Source organism: Dendroctonus ponderosae, unplaced genomic scaffold (assembly GCF_020466585.1).
Source record: "Dendroctonus ponderosae isolate FM_Combo_2020 unplaced genomic scaffold, Dpon_F_20191213v2 Dpon_F_20191213_7, whole genome shotgun sequence".
Taxonomy (NCBI): domain Eukaryota; kingdom Metazoa; phylum Arthropoda; class Insecta; order Coleoptera; family Curculionidae; genus Dendroctonus; species Dendroctonus ponderosae.
The window spans coordinates 646,163-664,779 of record NW_026018916.1 but is presented as its reverse complement, the minus strand read 5'-3'; the positions used below and the strand labels follow the sequence as shown (position 1 = coordinate 664,779).

The 18,617-nt window shown below is 40.8% G+C and overlaps 5 protein-coding genes across 15 annotated transcripts in view; 2 read left to right on the top strand and 3 right to left on the bottom strand.

Moving 5' to 3' along the window:
• LOC109536522 (tropomyosin-1) overlaps positions 1-2,120 on the top strand; it is a 3,948-nt gene extending 1,828 nt beyond the window's left edge. For both annotated transcript variants that reach the window (XM_019902781.2, XM_019902782.2), the window contains exons 2-7: positions 25-201; positions 257-370; positions 425-558; positions 613-791; positions 850-1,068; positions 1,770-2,120. In XM_019902781.2, the coding sequence (XP_019758340.1) occupies positions 76-201; positions 257-370; positions 425-558; positions 613-791; positions 850-1,068; positions 1,770-1,852 (855 nt within the window). In that variant the 5' untranslated portion in view covers positions 25-75 and the 3' untranslated portion in view covers positions 1,853-2,120. The remainder of the gene's footprint in view (positions 1-24; positions 202-256; positions 371-424; positions 559-612; positions 792-849; positions 1,069-1,769) is intronic.
• On the bottom strand, positions 937-8,494 carry LOC109536518 (cytochrome P450 4c3). Of its 9 annotated transcripts, none has more exons than XM_048668617.1 (13): positions 8,263-8,362; positions 7,186-7,527; positions 5,089-7,126; positions 4,203-4,365; positions 4,034-4,140; positions 3,891-3,981; positions 3,654-3,839; positions 3,532-3,601; positions 3,347-3,473; positions 3,013-3,168; positions 2,718-2,949; positions 2,483-2,662; positions 2,117-2,417 (listed from the first exon to the last, which is right to left on the bottom strand). In XM_048668617.1, exons 4-13 carry the CDS (start codon positions 4,363-4,365, stop codon positions 2,254-2,256), a joined length of 1,476 nt encoding a protein of 491 aa, XP_048524574.1. In that variant the 5' UTR covers positions 5,089-7,126; positions 7,186-7,527; positions 8,263-8,362; the 3' UTR covers positions 2,117-2,253. The 9 variants fall into 9 exon arrangements, with proteins under 9 accessions (XP_019758317.2, XP_048524574.1, XP_019758319.2 ...); XM_019902760.2 differs by lacking the exon at positions 8,263-8,362 and having other exon boundaries at positions 5,089-5,573; positions 5,999-7,126; positions 7,186-7,860; XM_019902759.2 differs by lacking the exon at positions 8,263-8,362 and having other exon boundaries at positions 5,089-5,579; positions 5,999-7,126; positions 7,186-7,857.
• An 844-nt stretch (positions 8,495-9,338) lies between these two features.
• Positions 9,339-10,175, bottom strand: LOC109536524 (uncharacterized protein C1orf131 homolog). The gene is made up of 2 exons (XM_019902785.2): positions 9,836-10,175; positions 9,339-9,694 (listed from the first exon to the last, which is right to left on the bottom strand). Exons 1-2 carry the CDS (start codon positions 10,095-10,097, stop codon positions 9,468-9,470), a joined length of 489 nt encoding a protein of 162 aa, XP_019758344.1. The 5' UTR covers positions 10,098-10,175; the 3' UTR covers positions 9,339-9,467.
• A 52-nt stretch (positions 10,176-10,227) lies between these two features.
• On the top strand, positions 10,228-13,597 carry LOC109536516 (splicing factor 3A subunit 1). Of its 2 annotated transcripts, none has more exons than XM_019902755.2 (14): positions 10,228-10,434; positions 10,643-10,807; positions 10,867-11,035; positions 11,105-11,264; positions 11,319-11,472; positions 11,525-11,721; positions 11,772-11,970; positions 12,023-12,177; positions 12,235-12,483; positions 12,535-12,651; positions 12,705-12,849; positions 12,898-13,082; positions 13,149-13,322; positions 13,381-13,597. In XM_019902755.2, exons 1-14 carry the CDS (start codon positions 10,344-10,346, stop codon positions 13,480-13,482), a joined length of 2,262 nt encoding a protein of 753 aa, XP_019758314.2. In that variant the 5' UTR covers positions 10,228-10,343; the 3' UTR covers positions 13,483-13,597. The 2 variants fall into 2 exon arrangements, with proteins under 2 accessions (XP_019758314.2, XP_019758312.2); XM_019902753.2 differs by having other exon boundaries at positions 10,229-10,434; positions 12,535-12,654.
• On the bottom strand, positions 13,494-16,636 carry LOC109536517 (xylulose kinase). Its single transcript, XM_019902756.2, has 10 exons — positions 16,356-16,636; positions 15,712-15,844; positions 15,537-15,640; positions 15,261-15,440; positions 15,102-15,203; positions 14,734-15,019; positions 14,415-14,675; positions 14,185-14,355; positions 14,031-14,128; positions 13,494-13,976 (listed from the first exon to the last, which is right to left on the bottom strand). The coding sequence occupies exons 1-10, from the start codon at positions 16,401-16,403 to the stop codon at positions 13,749-13,751; spliced, it is 1,611 nt and encodes a 536-aa protein (XP_019758315.2). The 5' UTR covers positions 16,404-16,636; the 3' UTR covers positions 13,494-13,748.
• Between the last annotated feature and the right edge of the window lie 1,981 nt (positions 16,637-18,617).

Sequence of the window (18,617 nt, the reverse complement as noted above, 5' to 3'; positions counted from 1 at the left end):
GAAATAACCATCTTCCATTTGCAGGTACCCCTTGTTTCTTATTCTTGCTAGACCGGACACCAACCAGCCACCACCATGGACGCGATCAAGAAGAAGATGCAAGCGATGAAGCTTGAGAAGGACAATGCGGCCGATAAAGCCGATGCCATGGAAGGGCAGGCGAAGGATGCCAATTCCCGCGTGGACAAACTCAATGAAGAAGTAATTAGTCCAGCGCCAGCTGCACAACTGCTGACTGTCTAACCGTTTTTTCTAGCTGCGCGATCTTCAGAAGAAACTGTCGCAGGTCGAGCAGGACTTGGTCAGCACCAAGAACCACCTGGACCAAGCCAACAAGGATTTGGAAGAAAAGGACAAGGCTCTGGTCGCTGTAAGTTCGGGTGGGTTTCAACCTGGAAAGGCCAAACTCCATGGGTTTTTTTAGGCTGAATCTGACGTCGCTGCCCAGAACAGGAAGCTGCAGCTGATTGAGGAGGATCTTGAGCGCTCTGAAGAACGTCTCGCCACTGCCACCACCAAACTGGCTGAAGCTTCACAGGCCGCTGATGAAAGCTCACGGTAAAAATGCCCGAATTTCACCCCTTTGAGTTGATTCATCGGCAATTCTTCCAGTATGTGCAAGGTGTTGGAGAACCGCTCCCAACAAGATGAGGAGCGCATGGACCAGCTGACCAACCAATTGAAAGAGGCCCGTCTCTTGGCTGAGGATGCCGACAACAAATCCGACGAAGTTTCCCGTAAGCTGGCCTTCGTTGAAGACGAGCTTGAAGTAGCTGAAGATCGTGTTAAAGGTCAGTATTCCGCAAAAAAGCCCCCAAGAAAACAGCTATTTCAAGATGAACAATTCAGGTGGTGATGCCAAGATCATGGAACTGGAAGAAGAACTGAAGGTCGTCGGCAATTCTCTGAAATCTTTGGAAGTGTCCGAGGAAAAGGCCAATCAAAGAGTGGAAGAATTCAAGAAACAACTGAAATCCTTGACTGTCAAGCTAAAGGAAGCCGAAGCTCGTGCGGAGTTCGCCGAAAAGACTGTGAAGAAGTTGCAGAAGGAGGTTGACAGGCTTGAAGGTACACCAACTGTTTATAGCTGGACTCGTGCCTCCATTTGGCTGCTTGGCTTTGCGCTTTGCATTATTCTCAAGCTTTTTTCAGATTTTGTGTTCAAGGAAAAGAACAAGTATATGGGCATCGTGACCGACATAGACAAAACGTTTGTCGAAATGTCCGCTTTGGGGCAAAAGAAGTAGTCTTGATTCCAATTTTCACTACCTCATCAACACCATCAGGGCTTCTTAGGCTGCTCGCCTCAGAATCCCTGCATTCATTAATCATTCAATTACTGTAAATACGTCTTAACTAAGCCATTCACACACAACACATCCTAACTTTCTGATTTACTCGAGTAGATATAGAGCATTGCTTCTGGCTGTTGTGCTTCTTTCTAATTGCTTTTGGTAAGTAAATTTAGCAGCTGTTTCACGCATGTTTGATGGCCAGGAACGTGACCGTCTTAACCGAACGTTTGTGTGTAATTTTGAGACAAATGTTTTTGCGGGATAAAAATCAAGCATCTTTCGAGTGATTTTTCCTGACGAAGATGTTTTGAATCTCACCTTGTCTGCGTCGCAATTCACCTTTTCTGTCCCCTCTGTCTCGTCGCTATTTTTCAATGGTTTTGAGTCTGCAATGAAATAAAGCGTTTTTATCTATCAAGTTGGTGAAATATCGCGCCCCGATACAACATTGTTTAAATAATTCTCTGTTTCTAGATGAATTGGGTATCAACAAGGACAGATACAAGTCCCTCGCCGACGAGATGGACTCCACTTTCGCCGAATTGGCCGGTTACTAGAGCGCATCACTCAATTTTCCTATTTTAATATCGTTAAAGAAAAATTGTGTATATTGTATTTTTGATGTAAACTTACTATTACTTTGTTCTAATGCACCATCACTACTATTTATACGTTTAAGATCCTGTGTAATAAAACCGTTTCGGAAATGTAAATGTTTTAGTTTCGAGTAAGTGCAAAATTAGATCGATTGCCGACTCATAGCGTACATGGTCAGTGGTTTGTTGTGTCTTGTTTATTTCATTAAAATAAAAGCATTCATGTGTGTTTGTTTTTCATGTTTTTGTAATCAATCGGTGATTGTTGGTTTGATTCTAATATGAAACCTTACCTAAACAATTAGATTTTGGTTTAAAAAACTATTTGTTACAAGAACTTACTTCTACAGCGCGGAAACTTTCTAAACTCTTTTCATAATTCGAACTGCATAACTATGGTCTTTAAATCGCACACTTATATCCGCAGTGATTGGTTTATCCTGCAAGCTCCCAACCGCTTCCACGCTGTATTTTCGCAGGATTGTAACCAGCAGTGTCTTCATTATCATGTAAGCATAGGGTTTGCCTGCGGAATGAGAAAAAACATCAGCACTTTGCGTTCAAAGCACGCTTTGAAGAAAATGCTCATACCAATACAGCCCCGGGCTCCAGCGCTGAACGGCAGGTAGGCATAAGGATGCCGTTTCTTCACGGCTTCCGGCAAAAAGTGCTCCGGGTAGAAGTCGTTTGGTTTTGCCCAGAATCTCGGATCTCTGTGAATGTTTTGGATGGAAACCACCAATGAAGTTCCGGCAGGGATATTGAATCCATCTAAAACCGCAAAAAATCATATATTTACTGTAGATTAGCGTGACTTGACTTCTACCTATTTCGATGTTCTGGCTAACTTTGCGCAACAAAAGGGGGGCGATCGGGAACAGACGCAAAGTCTCCTTGAGAACCATCTGCAACTCGTCCAATCGCTGCAAGTGTTCTTCGCGCAGTTCTTCGCACCCAATCACACTATGCATTTCTTCAACTACCCGCTTTTGGTATTCCGGGTACATTCCCATCATCACTAGAGCGAAAGAGCAAATCGAGGTCGCTGTATCTTCACTCTGGATCAACGCAAATTCCATTATACTGGCTGAGATAAAATCGAAGCCAAAAAGTCGACTTACTGCCGAATAAAAGGTGGTCATATGATGAATCAGTTCTTCGTCGGTGGAAAAGTCCGGCACTTCGTCCCTGATGTCCAGCATTTGCTCCAAGATTGTGCGGCAGGCGATTTCCTTTGGGCCCAAATGCGAATGGCTCTTTTTCACTTGGCGCAAAACCTGAAAAAAAATGTTTTTTAAAGAACACCCTGAAGTGGCTTGGCAGCAACGCATTTCAACTTTGCGTGAAGAAATTGCACTTTTTAAAGCTACAAAGGACTGAACTGAGAAATGTGACCGGCAGCTAAAAGAGAGCGAATATCGAGACACTCTTGTAAGCAAGAGACAATTAGAATACCTTCCGAAAAAATCCATGAATTACTTGTCGAGTTCGAGTAAGCTCTTTGTATTTGGGAGTTAATCTGAAGAGAAACTCCACTTGCAACCATGGTTTGACCATTCTCTCATGCACCAGCTGGTATCCTCTAGAACCAACAGTTTAAGGAAAAATCAAGGGATTTAAAACCGGTAAATGATCCATACCTGCCGATGCAGCTGAGAAAGTCGTCCAGTTCTCCACATTGCGCATTTGTTTGAACACCAATGATTGTTTCTAAAATAAAAAATCTATTCCGAAAACTGCGAGTAAAAAGCAGAAAACTTACCATTTACAATGTCGGCAACGGCTCGATGAAGATAATGTTGAATATCGAAAGCGGGCCGATCGGCTTCTTGTTCCAAAATCCCCGCTAAAATTTGCGCGTGATTCAACATCACTCCAAAGTACTGGACGATGTTTCTTTTGAGAAAAAGTGGCGAAAGCAGTCGCTTGTCCTTCTTCCATTTGGCTCCTAAAACGGCCTTTTCTATATTCAGCATTCTCTCGAAACAACTTTTCTTACCTGAACCGGAGATCAGTCCTTCGCCATCAAAGTATTTGATAAATTTGTAAATATCGTCTTTGGCGGTCAGTGCAGAAGTTGAGAATATTTTCTGAAAAAAAGTGAATAAATCCAAAAAAAATATTAAAATATCTGTTAAATACCTCAACTTGGACGGGTTCTCTGAAAATAATGAAAAGATGCTGAAAAATGTCGAATCGCATCGGGCTCGGATACTTGCTGAAGCATTCCACCAGATTTTCGAAAATATCTACAAATTAAATTTGTTTAATTAAACTTTAAATACATCAAGGAATTTTAATTTTAATTTACCTTCGTCCTTGCACCAAACGGTCAAGGCATTCCCCAACAGTGGAAGCCTTTTCGGGCCCTGAAGACCCTCCGCAGCACATTTTCTACTTTTCCTCCACAGATATTTTGCAAGAAACAAAGCCAGAATACAGAAGACTTCCGCGCAATAATACGCAAAGTTCATCTGGAAAAGAAACAGAATTTGAATGTAAAATGAAGCCAAGTTTCTGTAATATTAAGGAAAAAGAAATGTGTTTTACTCGTCATTATTAGCACAATACCTGAAGAAACTGAAGCACTTGCAGAAACAACATTATTTGCAAAATGCGCTTGATTATACGAGCTTTCACATGTCTTTATATGTGTCCCGTAAATAGGGTTTTCAACGGAACGCGTTTCGCAAGGCTTGCTAAACCATTACATGTCGCGTATAAAATTTTATGCAATCAAATGTACATCTGGATGGTACCTACTGTTTAATCTGCTCCCAAACTTGCAATTACACAGCACTTTTAACTGCACTTCACCATCAGAAAAATCGACATAAATTGCTCAGGATGGTTCTACAATTGAACTATGACCAAGCAAAGGACAGCGTTACAATAATTTTTTTTTTTTCATTTAATAGTCGCCTAATGGAAAACGTACGTGAATCTTGCTAATGAGACTAGTATGATGCCGGCAAACCAGGTCGATTGTTAATATAAATTTATTAATTGGTAAAATAATGCGAGTTGGATTCATCAGCTGTAACGCATCAGATTAGATTCTTTAATGACAAAAAATTATTTTTGAGTGTTCTCATTTCCTGCTCAGTCTGGATTACTATAAGCGCATTCGCCAAAATGTCTGCACCTTAACTTGCTTAATACTCATTGTAGCAGCTTTTTCCACATGTCCCAAATACCTTTTTGGCAAACTCGATATCCAATAGATCTTAAGCTCGACAAAATCAGAAGTCTAAGTAGGAGCTGATTCCAGCTATGGAAAGGAATTATTAATAGATGTTTTAAAATGTTCTGCACACTGGGTACTACTCGCATTCGCCAAAATGTCCGCAACTCACCATGGAAACTGATAATCAAAAACAAAACTGTGCAAAAATTATATTTTATTTTAAATAGCTACTTCTAAAAGTAACAACAAGCTAATATCCTTGACACAACAGACTCTTTAATCAACTTAGTAACACAAGCCTCAAAACGCAGTCTTTTTCGCTAAAGCATGGCTGCACTTTTAGGTAATCTCTGAAATTATGGCAATATAACGCAGAATCAAAACTAATATAATTATTTTGCGAGTGACGTTATTTAGCATGATTTAGAGACTTGCAATGTGGCTCCATAGGGGTATCATATCCAATGCATCCCGATAATAAATAAGAGCATCGAGCTGAAACTTCAAACTGAGATGATTTATACATTTATACTAATAGCTGTAATTGTGAAGTTTAATAAAGCGCAAGTAATAAAGGACAGGGGGTATATAAGCGACAATCAACCCATGTAGTGCAGCCAAAGAAACAATCATGCATTAGAAAGTTTTTATAAAAATATCACAGACTCTGATGAGATCTGTAGTATGATAGCGGAAAATATAAAAAGCGAAAATCTAAACTAAGGTCTGGGGAGAGGATTACGAAAAATCATGCACTTTTGCAAAAATATCACAGATACGGGAGAGAGAGCCCTCGTAAACGTTTAATATAATAACTAAAAACTAGTAGGAAGTATGCTTATGGACAGCCAAGCCAAGTGATTGAACAAACGGTCTCAGGGCAACACACCATTATTTGTAATAATATAAATATACCAAACCTGCGTAAAGAATGAAGTGAAGCAGGTATAGGGGAGGACAAACTGTTTTTCAAGTGCCTCCGAAATATCTTTTCATCTCTTCACTCAATAAACAAAAGCCATCATTTTACAACTTCCAACAAATAAACTGGGCTTCTTCAAGTCCTAAAAATGAAAAGATCACACAAGTACGGCATGAACTAAACAAATTTTGCCTACTGATTCTAACTTTACCAGAAGCCATAAGAATCAGCTATGCTCTAGACCTTCAGTCATTAAAATTAAAATGAAATACCGTGATTAAAATGCATAGTTTTACAACTACTGTACTGGATTGATACAGACATGTTTACCCCTAGGAACAGTTCATGTGGTTTGTTGAGTATGCAATGCACTATCACTGCATGAAGGGCAAAATTCCAATGATACTTTATTTTTCGACACATGCAGACATACTCCCACATCCTCCTCTTCTTGCAAGTTTATTGTGAGATCGGCGCTCGTACCAGAGCTAGAGCTTTTTTCCGGAACCTCTAAAAGATCTTCTTGGATTATATCATCGAAGAAGACATCCATGTTTGAAGGAACATCGATATCCAATAGAAGACTTTTCTTCAGCTCGTCGATATCAGAATTGTCGTAATAAGAGCTGGTTGATTCGGGAGTTGGAAAGTTTATATTATTTTGTGAAAGTTTTTCAGTCTCATCCCATGGATGCCTTGTGAAATCGTAGCCGACACAAGCAGTCTCGGGCCTTATTTCCTGTGGCAATTCTCCGTTTGGAACGATTTTCTGCGCGATGGGGCTCTTGTTTACTGCGTCCCGACTGCTCGGACTTGCTCGCCTGTCGATCGAAGATTTGATGGGGATTCCTGTGCTGAAGTTGATGGCTCGAATCAACTTTCCAATGTGCTCACTATTGCTCAGAACGCTTTTCAAGTACTTCACTTCATTTTTCAGTTCCTTAACGAGAACCGATTGGTTTTGATGTAGCTGGGTCATCTTTTTGTTGTCGGCACTCAGCGAAGCAACTTGGCTCTCAAGCGTTGTGATGTACATCTTCTTCTTGAGCCGATTCTCTCTGGCCATGAGAGCGTTTTTCGAGAAGCATTTTGGGGTTCTTGTGGGCTTCCTTGGCAATTTGTTTTGCTGAAATCAAAACACGTTAGCCATATTGCTCAACTGACCATCAATCTATCATTTAATACCCGACTGTTTGGCGCATATTCCATGTCCCCCGTTTCTTCGTCTGTTGTGCTTTCAGACACGTAGCATGAATGATTGGAAACCATCTTTTTACAGTTTTTCATTCACTTCACACTGTGCAGTTTGCTAACTAACCGCAATAAGTGACACTGAATGCTCACAAAAACTATACTTTCTCACTGTTTACTAACAATTGCAGTACTTCTATTAACACTTTTTGCACTCTGCTACAATGTAACTGTGGCGATGTATAAAATAACTGATGCAGCATTCCTCGATTCAGGCCTTTTATAAGCTGCGTTCGAAATTCCAGAAGGAGAGCGAATTATCGACCGCTTGATCTTCTAAATGTAAAGGAATGGAAGCCGATGGTCGATAGTGGAAAGTTATCGAATATTCTCGAAGAGTTACATTAAGGCTTTTGAGTTTGTAAAGAATCAACTTTGATCTGATGAATGTGGCATTCTACTGACAGCAATCGAGAAATTTCAGTGACACTGTTAGGTTAGGTAGTTTTTTTGTACGCTATGACTGTGATTTTCAGTTCCACTTGTATGGCTTGCATAGCAGTTAATTAGATCAGCATTACTCGGCTTTATCTATGAGCGTTACTCAAAGTGTGCTCCGCAAAGCCTCCGGCCAACGCCAAAGCTTCCTTAACCCAAAAAAACCTTTTTTAAATTAAATCCCAAAAAACCTTTTTTTCGTATCATTGTTAATAAACATTACACATAAAACCCGTTTTGCTTTCAGTTCAGTTAGGGTTTAGGGCTTCGTTAAAAATTCATTTTTTCCAAAAAGTTCCGTCTCCAAAAACGTTTGAGAACCGCTGAATTAGATGATTCAAATGAAATGCCAGAAGGATACGTCAGATGTGACAGCTTAAAACGTAATTTTTTCCCAGAAGGAACAAGGAAATAGAACCAATATTAATTAGTCAATTGGTTTAGTTCGTATTAGCCAATTTTAATTAACCATGCTTGTTTGGAAAAATGATTATTTTTTGGCACAGCTAATACATTCTGGTAACGGAAGCATTATGCCATGCTTACCTAACTACTGGGATGATTAATAATTACCTGGAAGTGGAAACAGGTCGAATAGAAGCAGCTTATCAGTAAAATGAGGGGTTTTTCTGCTACTGCCACATTCCGTACTTTGAACTTTGCCAATCATGATAATTCGTTGTCAAAACTGTCGTTTGCTTGTCAGATCGCGCATTTTGGCAACGTGTTGCGTCATAAAAACCGCTGATTCTGAAGCTTACCAATGCGTTTATTGAATATTTAATTAAACGATTTTATAATTTCGTTATTTAACTTTTTCTTACTGGATGTTTTTGGTTTACAGAGTTTATTGCTTCAGTTTTTTTGTTGAGTTTTTCTCTATACTTTTGCTTTTGTTTGGTTATTCGGACCACAAGATGATTCAATTTTGAACTTCGCTCTCACAGCCTCGAATAAATCTTCACTTATATCGATACCGAGACATTTCTACTGGAAAACTCCCGCGGTTGGGACACAAATGATACAAAACAACTATGACCGGGCCATTTGAATATAATTACATGAGCTGAATCAATTGAGTTGGGTGATTAAACTAATTAATTTTATTAGTGCCCTTCAGATTTGTTTACACGGAAACTTTAGAGTCCTAAATGCATGTCATCAACTATATAGAACCCTTTGTTTCATATTAATCCCCTAATAGATTCATTTACATCTAATAAACAGGTAAACAGACCATTTTAGCCAATTTAAGTCATTTAGAACTGCCACGATTGTTAATAGTTGCAGTGTCTAAATAAATTGTCTTTTTTAAACAGTTCTGGCTTGTCATTTAACTATGTATATCGCAATTATGTTGTCAAAAATTACCAAATATTCTGTAACACTTATCAATTTGCCGATTTGTTCCTTGTTTACCGTCTAGCCAAAATATTCTTGAAGCAGACTGATAAAAATATTAAACAAGGCACTTTCCAAGTGAATCAGGCTGTAAACAGGTGATCAACCTATAAATACATTGTTGTTTGATCTTGTAACCGAATGGGAGCTTTGTACTGGAAAATTTATCCTTTCAGACTCAATATTATGTCACCAGCAAAACATGTTTTGCCACATACCATTGAGCCGTTTATCTACTTAAACTAATATTTTGTAACTAAAAATACGTTTATTTCCACTCCGGGCATTGCGATGCATAAATAGATTTCTCTTTTATCATTAGTTTAAAAATATATTTGTAGCAAGCAACTTCGAAGACTCCTGTCCATTTCCAAGCCTCACTTTGGTCCCTTGGTTTTATCCCTCACTATTTTTCCGTAAATATCTAATATGCCCTCTTTTCGCCTCTTCCTGTCGAAACTTTTGCCCTTCGCTGTTGACTTACCCACAACATTTTTGCCCAACTGTTGGAATTTCTGTTCGGACTCCTGCTTCTGCTTCTCAAGCTTTCGCTCCGCCATCAATTGTTTGTAGTTTTTGTACTTATTTTTGGGCGGTTTTGCTCCTGAGAAAAACACATTTATAAGATTTAAAAAGCATCTCGACTACAATGGAAAAAATGGATAATTATACCCAACCAAGAGATCAATGGAAAAGTGTGTCAAAAGAACACATGGAGAACAAGAGTTGGAATCATGGAAATTACCTAAACTTATGAGCTGTCGAATTTTGGCTTCCTCCTTCTTCTCGGGATCAAAGCCGGACATCCCGAACTTCATAATTTCGTATTTGGCCTTCCGCATATTGAATTCAGTCTCCTTATCGCTGCTTTTCTTGGTAGGCTCATTTGGCTGCTCTGCCTTTGGCTTTTTCTTCGATTTATAGGCGACAAAAGAGACCTCTTCGTATTCGCTCTCAGGGGCTCCTTTCAGCAGCGAAGCCCTAGTGGGGACAAAATCTATAGACATGTTTTAAAGCCGCCTTAACATCAATCAGGTTAAAAAAAATAGGTTAGAACAGATTGTTGATTTCAAATCCATGCGGGAAGAAGCAATATGACCAACATGAGCTAAGAAAATTTACTAATTTATCCGTCAAAAATGTCTTTGTCAACTTCAGTTTGGCGTTTAATGGCGGTTCTCAATGTGTTGCTAATTGGAATTTGAGATCTTTTTTGCAACAATTTGCCTAATTTTGCCGAAAAGTCTGCTGCAATGCCACCTTTGGAGGTGAATACAACTGTAGAAGACACGGCCCCCTCAAATCCGGTTGTGGGCATTATCTACCCTCCGCCTGAGGTTAGAAGTATCCTTTCCGCTTGAACTAATTTTTTTAAATGCTTACCCCCTTAGGACTTGCCCATCAAACTATAAAGCCTTTGGACAAGTGAATATGGGTGCATTTCGAAAACGCAAGTGTCCCAGTCAAACCGAAACCGTCTCACTTTGGTAACATGTATGTGGTTGCTCCATTGGGTTAGTTTTAAGAATGGAATTTCCTTAATAGTTAAAAGATATTGTCGATAAGACCGCCAGTTTCGTAGCGAGAAATGGCCCAGAATTTGAAGCCCGAATTCGTCAGAATGAATTGGGAAATCCCAAGTTCAACTTCTTGAACACTGGCGACCCATATCATGCCTACTATCAGCATAAAGTCAATGAATTCAGGGAGGGAAAAGGTAAACTGCACTTTCAATCAACGCTTTAAACACCGAGATTAAGTTTAGATGTTTTCTAGCCCAAGAACCCATTCTGTCCCAAGGCATTTCGAAGCTAACAGTATCAGCCAGTCAACAACAGAAACAGCATGAGATTCTCAAGCAAGTCGAGCAGCCGTTTGTGCCCAAAGAACCTCCACTAGATTTTGAATTTGTAGCGGATCCCCCGTCTATATCTGCTCTGGATTTGTAAGTTGCACTAGCTTTAAATCCAACTGCATTAATTAAGATGAAAACTTACAACCAATGCGCTTTCAGAGACATCGTAAAACTAACCGCACAGTTTGTTGCGAGAAATGGCAGAGCCTTTCTAACGCAATTGATGAACAGGGAGCAAAGAAACTTCCAGTTCGACTTTCTAAGACCGCAGCACTCCTTGTTTCAGTACTTCACCAAGTTGCTGGAACAATACACTAAGGTGCTGCTCAGGTTACAATAACTTGCAGTTTTAGTGCGAAATGTACTTTTTTAGGTGTTAATCCCGCCGAAGACTATGCAACAAAAGCTAAGAGATGAAGTGAAAAGTTCCCAAACTGTTCTGGAACAGGTCAAATACAGAGCTGAATACCAGAAGTACCAAGAGGCCCAAAAAGCGAGGGAGGAGGAAATTTTGGAAAGGGAACGAGGTTTGTTGGAATTTAAATCGTTGAGCAAACGACGTTAATTTAATTTTTTCAGTTGCATATGCCCAGATCGATTGGCATGACTTTGTCGTGGTGGAAACGGTCGATTATCAATCCTTCGAAATCGGGAACTTTCCACCACCTACTACTCCTGAAGAAGTCGGAGCCAGGATATTGATCCAGGAAAGAATGGAAGAGGGAGAAGACATCGAAATGCAACTGGAGAGCGACGATGAAGAAGGAGGAACTGAGGTTTGAGCTTAGACGACAGTAAAGACAAAGCTAAAACCAGTCTATTTTAGGATTCCGGCCTTAGTCAGATGGAAGACCGCACCAGCACTTCGAACAGAAAGGACGCTAAGGATAACAATCAAGTCCAGGACATGGATGAGGAAAGTTCTGATGAGGACAACGGGCCAGAATCCGAGCAATTGCCTATGCAGCCACCACTTCCTCCTATTCCCGATAAAGTCCTTGTTAAGAAATACGACCCGAAACAAGGTAGGGCGTTCTTTGACCAAAAACCCTTAAAGTCTAATATTCAATTCTTCAGCTCCAAAAGTAACCAGACCCACAGTGGGAGATGACTACTTAGTGTCCCCAATTACTGGCGAGAAAATTCCGGCCAGCAAAGTCCAGGAGCATATGAGAATCGGTTTACTTGATCCCAGATGGGTTGAGCAGAGAGACAAGCACGTTTCCGATAAGGTTTGTAAATAATCAGTACATTATTTTGAAGCATCTATTTATTCATGCCGATTTCAGATGAATCAAGACACTGTCTACGCTCAAGGCACTGCTATTGAAGCAAGTTTGAAACTTTTGGCAGAACGTCGTACTGATATCTTCGGTGTGGGAGATGAAGAAACTGCCATTGGTAAGAAGATAGGCGAAGAAGAAACGAAAAAAGATGAGAAAGTGACTTGGGATGGTCATACATCGAGTGTGGAAGCGGCGACAAGGGCTGCAAGAGCGAATATCACTCTTGAGGAGCAAATTCATCAAATCCATAAGGTAAAGGATAATATGCTATTTTCTGGATATTGACTATTGATATTTACGCAGGTTAAAGGATTACTTCCTGATGAGGAGAAAGAGAAAATCGGGCCTAAGAATGTGCAAGGAGCTACCAAACTAAAACAAACATCTGCTCCAGTTATTAAGCAGCAACCCTCGATACAAGTGGTAAGTGAATGTTTCTAAAGAGTTCTAAATTAAAATATTGTCAATTTCAGCCTGCAAAGCCGTCAGTCATCACAACTTCAGCTCCTCCTCAAATAACTATTCCCGTGCCACCTCAACCGCAGATTTTAACCGCGCAGCCTTCAATCATGATGATGCCTGCCCCTCCAATGGCTCCTATGCGTCCTTCTTTAATGAGTAAGTGATTTATACAATATGAGAGTTTACCTAACGTGAAAATTTTAGTGCCTGCACACCCTTCGATGCCAGGCTTTGTCACTCCCATGCCGGCGCCTCCAATGGGAGGACCTCCAATGAACATGGCGGTAAAGCATCCCAACGACGGCCCGATTGAGGAGGAACCGTCTAATAAGAAACTGCGCAATGAAGACTCGTTAATTCCTGAAGAAGTTTTCTTGGCTCGAAACCCTGTAAGTACTTGTTTTGTCTGGAAGCTGAATGAAAAGCCTTGATATATTGAATTTTGATTGGTTTAGAGCCCTGTAAGCATTAAGGTGACCATTCCTATGATGCCGGAGAAATCTGAATGGAAGCTGAACGGCCAAGTGCTGGGATTCACGCTGCCCTTAGCGGACAATGTGGCTAATCTGAAAACGAAAATTCAGGAGGAACTCAACATGCCACCGGCCAAACAGAAGCTCTTCTTTGATGTAAGTGATGGTCTGCATAAAAAAGAAACTATAACTAAGTGACTGGTTGGGTTTTCAGGGCATGTTCTTCAAAGACCAAAACTCTCTGGGCTACTACAACATTACCCAGGGCGCCGTTATTCAATTGCAAGTCAAGGAAAGAGGCGGCAGAAAGAAATAGGTCTCGCGACATTTAACGTATATGCATGTTGAAGCAAGTTCTTCAGCGTTTTTATTTGAAGGGTAACATTCAAGTAGAGGATTTAATTCGAACATACAATACATTGACAACACGCTTTACCTAGTTTCTTTGAATAGTATCACCTGGGACAACAATCTACGTAAATACAAATCCGTACTTTACACGAGTAAAGTACTTAGATATCACTATTTCCTTGGCTATGGAATGAGTCATGGTTAACAGGAACATCCACGTAAGTAAATTGTTTAATTTTCCTGGTCAAAGATGGGACGTACCTTCTGCTCCTGTAACAGTTCTTTGACGATTTGTCGGTACCGTCGCACCATCGGTGCGTATATTTCTTCAGCATCCAGGTATGGGTCGCACACCTTTTGAGGTTCTGGCAGCACTGCAATGATATCGCGGTAATCCTTTCCCAATAGTCCGGTTTTTGCTTGATAGGCCGATCCTAACATGGCCGAGTTAGCTGCTTCCTGTTATCAGGAAAATATCACTATTGCAGTTAACTAAAGATGATGATGGTTTACCTGTACATAGACGGGGGAGTTGAAAACATCTGCTAAAACCTGTAAAATTGACCTGTTGTGAGATGCGCCTCCTGTCGCTAGTATTTTCGCCCCATTTCCTGCAGATTTATGGCCATTTACAAAATTGTTTTAATTTTCCTTGAATAATTCATACCAATATGAAATCCAAAGTCTTCAGCATACGACCGCATAGCTATGAATTGGCCTTCGATGCAAGCCCGCACCTCCACCTCCAAGCTGGTGAATTTCTGCACTCTTTGGCTTTTATTGAATCTGAAGTCCCCTTTGAGGAACGGCAGGATTTCGTGGACATCGTAATATAATCCTGCAAGGGACGCAAGTTTAGCTCGCTAACTAACAGAAGGCTGGTAAGTTTGTACTTACCCATATTCCCAAAATTGCCCCTGGGCGTGCTCTCCAGCAATTGATTGAAAATATCCCAGGATTTATCGGCGCAACTGTTCCGTATCCTCTCCCTGGTAAGAGACCCGTTTTTGAAGCAGAGCAGCCCCAAGAAAGCCTCGCGATCCACCGGGTTGCAAAGCACGTGCCCGTCCAACACCAACTTGGGTTCCATCAGCCACAAGAAAGCGGTATCGCTGGTTCCAAGACTCACTGCCAAACAATCCTCGCGCAGCCTCATCCCTTTTAATTAAATTCAAATTTGCATTCTCCTGCTCATTGAGCTTGGTGGGGCGACTACCTATTAAAGAAGCGGGGTTATCCCCTGTGCAGGCCACCACTCGGCAATCAGGCGAAAAGTGATAACGTTCCACAAAGTACCGGGAAATCGGCCCCAAATTCGTGTTGGATGCAACAGGTTCGCCGAGTTTTTCTCGCAAGTTTGCTGCGCAAGCATCCAGCAGCGGCTGGTGCCAAGTTTTCGTTCTGATGTCCAACAGATGCATGCCTGATCCATCTGAGATATCATTGGGCGCTATTTCGCCCAGCAATAGACTGCAGACGAAACTACTGATGAGCGAGATTCTCTGAAAGGCATCCAGTGAATGAGTTGTTGAAATTGAATGGCTGTTTTTTCTAACAAAAGTTGTTTGACTAGTTTTTTTATACCTCTGTGCTTTTATACGCTTCTGGTCTCATTTGGAAAATTTTTGCAATCTGCGGTCCAGTGAATCGTTCATACGCCCTGGATCCAGTGATTTTGGCCAGTTCCTGGCAAAGAAAAATTGCAAATTTTCAGCGAAACTTAATTAGTTGTGATGTTCATACCTCGGGTCCGCCAACGGCCTGTTCCAGCTCTTTGCATTGTTTCGTGGTGCTGGAGTCTTTCCAAATAGGGCTGTTTGTTATGGAGAAACTGTGCGATAATTGCTCGTGCAAAAACTGGCTTGGATCTAAGGTTTTCAGAGTGTCATTTGCGCCTTTTTGCCAATACACCGAGCCATGTTGCTGAAAATCAATGTTTCATTTTGCGCTATAATTGAGTGACATTAAAACAGTTATTTAACTACTAAAAAGCTGGATATTATGCAATTTGGCTCCTACCTGTGCTGTTCCACTCACAGCGGCTATTTGAGCAAGATCAGCTCCCGCCACTACTAATCGGTCCATTAGAATGTCGAAAGCTTTCACCCACATTAGAACTGGAGCTGCAATCGCGGAAAAAAATTGATTTGATGAAAACTAGCGAAATTTGAAGAAAGCTATATTTCCCGCTTACCTGTAATGCAATGAGGATCATATTTGTCGATCATGGCACCGCCTTGGGTGCGAAATTCTGGTAAATCTGTGTCGAACACAACGGAAACCTGCAGCACAGTTTCCAGATTTTCATTGACAATGCCGGCTTTCAGCTGAAACAATTAGAAATAATTTTATTTAACTTTCATGGTAGTGACGTGACATTGTTTTGCTAGTTAGTTATCGCCGCTTAAGTGCTAAAAATAGTGGCTTGCTTAATTAAAATGTTTATTTCATATAATATATAGATAGATAAGCGTTCTGATTTAATGCTAAAGGAAACTGCTTAGAAAAATGCCTCATTCCTAGCAACTTTTTCTTCGATTTGTCACCTTTGGTGACCTGTTTCCTGAAGAATGCCTTTCACGATAATGAAATTCAAACCTTTAATAGAGCAAAAATGTGCTGTTATCACGCCACATTATATTATTGATCAACATACGGCGCACTTTTACTCCGCTACGGGTACCGAAATAACGCCGCAACAGTAAAAAATTCTGCCCTTTTGCGCCTTAAGGCTTATCAAAGCAGGGCGCGATAAAAGCGCAATCTTATCTGCGACAACTATTTTAACCATTAATCAAATAATCTTCCCAGATGATTAATTCCATTTGGCAAACATACCTGTTGCGTGCTTAAGTCCAGGCCCAAATACTGCCTGTTTTCTGTCATGATCGGACCAATCAGCCACTAGTTGGAGCAAATAGCTGCTATTTTTAACGCTGAACAACCAATAGGTTGAATCGATAGAATAAAAGCTGCCGATTGCAGGCCACCTCGATGTGCTTTAAAACACACCGTATTTGTAAGAAAACAGTACAATAACTAAACGCGTCCTACTCGCTGACTAATCCGCTATGGAGAAACATGAAGCGGTAGATTTCACTTCATTTTTTGAACGGGGGAACCGCAAGATTCAGCGATCTACAATCGCAAAGGTTACGTTAGGTCAAGGAGTGTTGTTGTTGTAACCAGTTTATTAATCTAATTATGTTAATGTGAGCGAACGATAAATTACGTTTGTCTTAAATGTGTTCGCACTGATTAAATGCTGTGAGCCACTGCCTGACCGGAGATTTTGAGACTCTCAACCACTGGAAGTGTATGGCCGATTACATAAGAAACACATACAGTGGCTAGGAGTTGTAAATCTACTGGCCAAGTATTGATATGCGAATTCTGTCTAGAAGTGGTATATCCGTCGGTTGGGCCAAAAGGTTTGACCTGATTTGGTATTTGATTGAGGCCACGAGCTGATTACATATGTAATTTGCAATTCACTAAATTTTAATGTTGGGTTCTGGACGTTATGGCGGATGTGCCGCATGGGTTTAGGCAAGTTTTATCAGGGGAACGTCGTTTTTTATTAATGTTCTTACTTGAAGGTCTTGAGGGATTGCAGGAGGGACTAAAATTCTTTTATGCACTTAAACTACCTTTCTTGACACACTAACGAAGAAATTTCTAGTAACATTACAAGACATTAGTCCCAATTTGATTTTGAATGATTAGCACCCAAGATTGTACAGGACGACTGACCACCAAACAAGAGTAGCCAAATGCTCCATGAAAATCATTTTGCGATGCGATTGGGGAAAAACATGTTTTTTATCGCCACACAGACGCCTCTAATAATCTCCCCTTTCTGTATATATCCAATTAAATCGGTTTTATCTGGATGAAATGAAAATATTCGACAAACATCCATAGCTGCCAAAGACGTCGCGACGGACCCGGTCTGGGCGTCAGGACGCCCCACTTGCGGCGCCACCGATTTTGTTATTCCGGCGTCATATTCCCCCTGGTACACATGGCAGTTAATACTTAAGGAAATTGCATATTGTTCACATGACTGGTATTATTATCTAATATATCGTTGGCCTTTGCCAGCAGAATTTGCAACTGTCCAAGCCAAACGACACAAATGCGGGTTGGAATCAGCTCAACCCTATCGAAGACACAGGTAAGAAACTAGGCACTGTTCCGACCAACATTGTGCATGTTCATGGCACAGTTCGATGGAAAATTGCAAAAACTGTGGCGGCAAACAAGTCCGAAGAACCATATAAAATCCACTGCTAGCGGCGTTTCAAAGAACAATAAAAATGAACGAAAATAAACGAGTATAAGTAATGGGGCGACCAGAACTTACATATTTGTTGTGACAAACAAAGCCCCATAAAGAGGCCAGCAGAGGTGCATCGGCGTCCCCTTCGGCGTCGCTTTTTTCGGACAGCGGCGTCTTTGGGGATGCCGGGCGTCGCGCCAACCGCGGGCGCCCCTCCGAACGCCGCGGCACAAAGACTCGACTCTTCGACGACGGCCTCGATGGTCCTTCTTCAGTGTGCGGAATGATGATTTATACCGGGGGTGTTGGATGAGCCCCTTTTTTCCATCACAATTTTTAAAGGCCTATAATACGTCTTTAGAAGCAGCTTTTGCACCTTCCAGCTTCTAAAAAAAAATCAATTCAGTTTTATATTTACTGAATTTGCTCAGATGAGATGGATCATCTAGCGAGTAGGTACTTGATTAAAACTGATGCATGAGTTATGTTTCAAGCACCAGTCGCAAAATCTCTCACTTTTGATACGCAAGAGTGTTTCATAATAATGCGTAAGTGTTTAAGGAGTGTGTTTATACCGGCTCTTCTGAGTTCCTAGCAGGAATAGTCGATCGTTTAAATGGAGAAAAACAGTTTGTTTTCGGTCAACATTCAAATTTACACACCGGAATTCTACAATCTGTTAAAATCTAGTAGTATTTTGAGATCTTTGTTCGGCTCAAGCGTTGGAAAATATCAAAGTCTCTCAGAACTTTTGGCAGCAAAATACTTTTTTCGTGTTTTCAAAATAATTAAACTCCTTGAATCCACAATTACTACAT